Source organism: Limanda limanda, chromosome 8 (assembly GCF_963576545.1).
Source record: "Limanda limanda chromosome 8, fLimLim1.1, whole genome shotgun sequence".
Taxonomy (NCBI): domain Eukaryota; kingdom Metazoa; phylum Chordata; class Actinopteri; order Pleuronectiformes; family Pleuronectidae; genus Limanda; species Limanda limanda.
The window spans coordinates 2,411,067-2,416,262 of record NC_083643.1 but is presented as its reverse complement, the minus strand read 5'-3'; the positions used below and the strand labels follow the sequence as shown (position 1 = coordinate 2,416,262).

The 5,196-nt window shown below is 40.5% G+C and overlaps 1 protein-coding gene across 1 annotated transcript in view; it reads left to right on the top strand.

Moving 5' to 3' along the window:
* Nucleotides 1-1,596, top strand: part of cetp (cholesteryl ester transfer protein, plasma) — an 8,234-nt gene extending 6,638 nt beyond the window's left edge. The window contains exons 12-17 of the mRNA XM_061076053.1: nucleotides 75-224; nucleotides 381-448; nucleotides 601-643; nucleotides 823-889; nucleotides 1,131-1,216; nucleotides 1,322-1,596. Of these exons, the coding sequence (XP_060932036.1) occupies nucleotides 75-224; nucleotides 381-448; nucleotides 601-643; nucleotides 823-889; nucleotides 1,131-1,216; nucleotides 1,322-1,399 (492 nt within the window). The 3' untranslated portion in view covers nucleotides 1,400-1,596. The remainder of the gene's footprint in view (nucleotides 1-74; nucleotides 225-380; nucleotides 449-600; nucleotides 644-822; nucleotides 890-1,130; nucleotides 1,217-1,321) is intronic.
* Nucleotides 1,597-5,196: the final 3,600 nt, after the last annotated feature.

Genomic DNA, 5,196 nt, shown 5'->3' with positions numbered 1-5,196 from the left:
TTCACAAACGTAAACCCTCTTGTCAGGTGAGATACAAACGGTTTGTGTGTGTCTGTGTGTGTTTGTGTGTTCAGTGTTTGTTAGAATCCGGATCTCCAGAGCTCAGCGTGTGGAGCTCGTCAGTTCCCTTCATCAAAACCTCCACCCTGGGCACGTGGGTGTGGGCGGAGGCCTCTGGGCAGCTCAGCTGTGGGAATCAAACCCCAGAGCTCTTCTTTCAAGCGGTATTTTATCTGTTAGAAGTTCAAATCTGATGTTTTTATTAATTTCCACTCAAACAAACTCCTCCTGTCCTCTGTGAAATACTGAAGAGTGGCTCAGGTAACTTGAATAAAACTACAATAATATGCATAACGGACAAATACTTGTTTCCTGTGCAGGATGTGACCATAGACGTCTGGGCTTCGTACGCTGACAAGAAGCTCTCGCTGCAGGGGAAACCTTCAGAGTAAGAACCTTCATGGAGATGTGAACACAACAAGGTGTCCGTGGTTTCTGAACAGTTGTTTGCAGAGCATCACTGGACATGTAGGTTTCTATTATTTATTAATAAACCAGGTGCATGATGGTGATTCTCGGTTCTTCTTCCTCTCTCTCTAGGATCTTAGTGGACCGAGCTGATCGTCCATCACTAAATCAAACGGTGAGACTTTCTTTCATTTGATTCTCACTTCTTACTGTGAAAGTTCAATTATTCTTCACTGGAGGATTTTTTTAAATGGGTCTTTGAGACGACAAAAACAACACAGAGTCGAATGAAGCTGAATGTGAAAACACAGAAACAAGAGTGAATGTTTAACTTCCACTCTCGCCTGTTTCCAGCTGGTAGATGAGCTGGAGTTCATCAGAGAAGCTTTGGAGAAGATTGGAATCCCCAAGGTGTTGTCTGGTGAGAGACAGACAAACACATGGACATAACCACTTATTAAACCAAGCAGCACAAATCTCAAGGTTTTAATTCAACAGACAAATTTAAATTCATTCTACAACATTTCTCAGATCTGCCAGATTTGCAGGATTGATATAAAACAGATGGTTTTCATGCAGCTGATTTCAAATGATCTTCATCTTCTCCTCAACAATTTCATTTGTCGAGCCTCATGTTGCATTCAAGTTTATGTAATTTCCAGTTCTTGAGGTTGAAGTCACCAGACTGTTGGACAAACAGGGAACCAACCAATTCGACATCATTAACCCTGAAGTTCTTCCTCAGAACGTGAGTCTCCTCCTCCTCCTCCTCCTCCTCCTCCTCCTCCTCCTCCTCCTCCTCTTCCTCTTCTTCCACAGATCCACAGACACGTTGCTCCTCTTTTCTCCGCAGGGCTTTGTGGTGATTCAGATGGACTTTGGTTTCCCTCATCACCTGCTGGTTGAATTCCTCAAGAAGACACTCCAGTGACTCAGAAACACTTTGGACCGGAAGTGATGACCTCACAGGAAATGTCCCGTTCACTGTGATTCTCAGAATGTTTCTTTTATCCTTTTCTCTACATTTTATTAACTTGTTTGCTTGTGTATCTTTATCCTCTTTGTGAATCACTTGTGAGAACTGCTTTTTGTAAAACTGCTCTATAAATAAAGTTATTATTATCATAATGTGACATTACTCTTCTTTTCAATCTGCATTTTCTACAATAAATAAAGAACCTCAGCACTTCAGATGTGTGGGAGACAACAAACTGGTGACATTTGTAAAGGATAATCGAAGGTGAAACCTGCCACAGAACAGAAAATGTGTTGTTTTTGTTCTTCAAGGCCTCTGAAGTGTGTATTTAACAAACCCTGACCCTCCGACATGTGGGCCTTGCTTCACGTCTGCAAACCATTGATCAACAGAAGCTTGTAAAACTTTTCATTTCAGTTGCCTCAGGACACAGAGGACCCTGTGACCTTTGTAAATTTTAGAGGACATCTTGTTATCAGCGCCATTATGGGCTTGGGGAGGAATGTGCAGCACTGACTGAGGACAAGGTCAAGTCCCATTAATCTACTTAATGTGTGTCTGTAACATTTCTCCTCATTGGAAAAGTCTTTACACTTTTATTCTTTACAACTAGAAGACACAAGAGTCATCGCTGCGTCCACAAGGGGGCGCCAGAGTCTACACAACTCCTTTAGTTGCTGATTCATGCTTGAGATTAAATCATTTAGAGCTCAAGTCAGATCCTCAGGCCTTTCTCCTTCCTAACCACCTCACAGTCGTGTAGCTGTCACTCAGCCGGTTGTCATGGTTACGACCGAATGATGGATGAGAGCGACAGAATGAGAAGTTACTGTTAAACTCTGCAGCTTCACGGCATGAACACAAACTCTGACCAGATTCAGTTCAGTGAAGGAGGTTGAAATGTTCATGTGCTGCTTTTATCTGGAGTATTTTTACCTTAAAAAAGTAAAAGACATAGAAGAACTGAAGCCACCCCACCCTTCAGTTCACTAGCTTTATGTAATCCTGAGTGACAGACAAACAGCAGTGAAAAAACATAACCTCCTGCAAGACAGACAGGCAGAAAGACAGAAAGACAGAAAGACAGAAAGACAGAAAGACAGAAAGACAGAAAGACACAAAGACACAAAGACACAAAGACACAAAGAAAGAAAGACAGAAATACAGAAAGAAAGAAAGACAGACATACAGAAAGAAAGAGAGACAGAAAGACAGAAAGAAAGAAAGAAAGAAAGAAAGACAGAAACACAGAAAGAAAGAGAGACAGAAAGAGAGACAGAAAGAAAGACACAAAGACACAAAGACACAAAGACACAAAGACAGAAATACAGAAAGAAAGAGAGACAGAAAGAAAGAAAGACAGAAAGACACAAAGACAGAAAGACAGAAAGACAGAAAGAAAGAAAGAAAGACAGAAATGCAGAAAGAAAGAGAGACAGAAAGAAAGAAAGACAGAAAGACAGAAAGAAAGACAGAAAGCAAGACAGAAAGACAGAAAGACAGAAAGACAGAAAGATAGAAAGAAAGACAGAAATACAGAAAGAAAGACAGAAAGACAGAAAGAAAGAAAGAGAGACAGAAAGAGAGACAGACAGAAAGACAGAAAGACAGAAAAACAGACAGACAGAAAGATAGAAGGACAGAAAGAAAGACAGATAGACAGAAAGACAGAAAGACAGAAAGACAGAAAGAAAGAAAGACAGAAAGAAAGAAAGACAGAAGTGCATGAATTCCTCTTTTCCAGGCAGTGACCTCTGTCCCTCCCCCCCGGTCTCAGCTTGGTGGGACTCTACATTCCTTCAGTCCCAAACAGCCGTCCCCTCTGAGACGCTGTTCAGACCTCAGGGTCCACGTCTGTCCCTTGTTTGTGTTCACAACAAATCAACACATGTTGATTTTATAAATTGGGTTTTTAAGTATATATATATATATATATATATATATATATATATATATATATATATATATATATATATATATATATATAAACTCTTGTTATTTTCATTATAACAACCAATGTGTCAGAGCTGAAACTCTCTCTCTCTCTCTCTCTCTCTCTCTCTCTCTCTCTCTCTCTCTCTCTCTCTCTCTCTCTCTCTCTCTCTCTCTCTCTCTCTCTCTCTCTCCCCACCTGTCCTCTCTCTCCCAACAGGTCGAGGCAGACCAGGCCCACCAGTCACTTTAAATTCAATCAAGCTGCACCGAATGAAACACACTCACAGATAGGGTTGCAAAATTCCGGGAATTTTCAAAGTTGGAAACTTTCCATGGGAATTAACGGGAATTAACGGGAATATACGGGAATGTACGGGAATATACGGGAATTAACGGGAATATACGGGAATTAACGGGAATTAACGGGAATTAATGGGAATAAACTGGAAATGTTGTGGGTAATTTATACTAACTGTATTTACCTTGTCATATACAGACATAAATATAAACATTTTGTTGTGTCATAGGCTGATTTGAGCCCTAAAGGAAACTTTGGGCACTTGACTATATGCTTCGGCATCGTTGTGTCATTCTTAACATAGGTCTTTGCATCCTCATTGCTGTGCACACTACAGCAGGCCTCAATAGCCCTGCTGTAGAGTGAAGGATGCTGGGAGTTATCTGTGCATGTGATGGAAGAATGCACAGTGGAGGGTTGAAACTCAACGTTCCATACATCTTTAAAATAGAGTTTTGAATGATGTTTTTATTGCTCAGCGTTTAATTTGCATAGTTTTTTTTTTTTTCAAAATTCCCAAATTTACCGGAAACTTTCCACCCCTTTGCAACCCTACTCACATATGAGTTCTCTGTCTAACTTCTAATTTCATCAAGATCCACAAATAATTGGGCATATTTCCCAAGTACACACTCCAACATCTTGGCTCTGTAATATACAGAAGTTGCATCAGAACATGTGAATGTGGGTTTTTCTCACTTTGTTGCACAACACTGAAAAAACTCCTCCTCTGCTCCCTCACACCACTCACTGTCAATATTTGGTTTTCAGGGTGACAGTTTTATTCTGATCATCTAAAAAACTGTCAGACGCTGCAGGACTGTGAGTGTCACTTGTTTATTTATTGTTTTTAATCTTCACAAATACAATTTGTATGATAACAATTTAGGAAATGACTTGAAAGAATGAGCAGGAGCTGCCGAGCTTCTGTAGAGTGTCACTTTGGCCGAGGGGAGGTTGTCCACTGTGTAAATACGGTTTCTGTGTGTGTGTGTCTGTGTGTGTGTGTGTGTGTGTCTGTGTGTGTGTGTGTGTGTGTGTGTGTGTGTGTGTGTGTGTACGTGTGTGTGTGAGGGGGGGAAGCATTTGGCTGCAGCTTCACTTCAAGAAGCCAAGTCTGACTCACGCTCAATCATCTCAGCGTCCATTACCTCACGGAGAGTTCAGCATCGACCTGCTGCGTTGAAAATGTCAGATCCATTTTTTCTCAAACATGGTTTCGATTATTTTAAGGAAGTTTTTCTCACACTTGTTTGTTTTGTTTTGTTATTTGAGTTTTGTTTGATTCTTTTTCAGCTGAACAGATTTCCTCATAACTTGGGCCCAGAAAGAACTCATTAAATCTTGGTTTAAATCCAATAACTTGTTCCACTTCCTTTAGCAGCGACGAGACATTTCTGGATATTTTCACAGATTTTACAGAGAATATTTCACATATCTTCATGAAAAGTAATATCTGGGTCTTGTCAAATGGACAAATACAGATATTTGCATGTACATGAAAAACTCTGGTCACTCG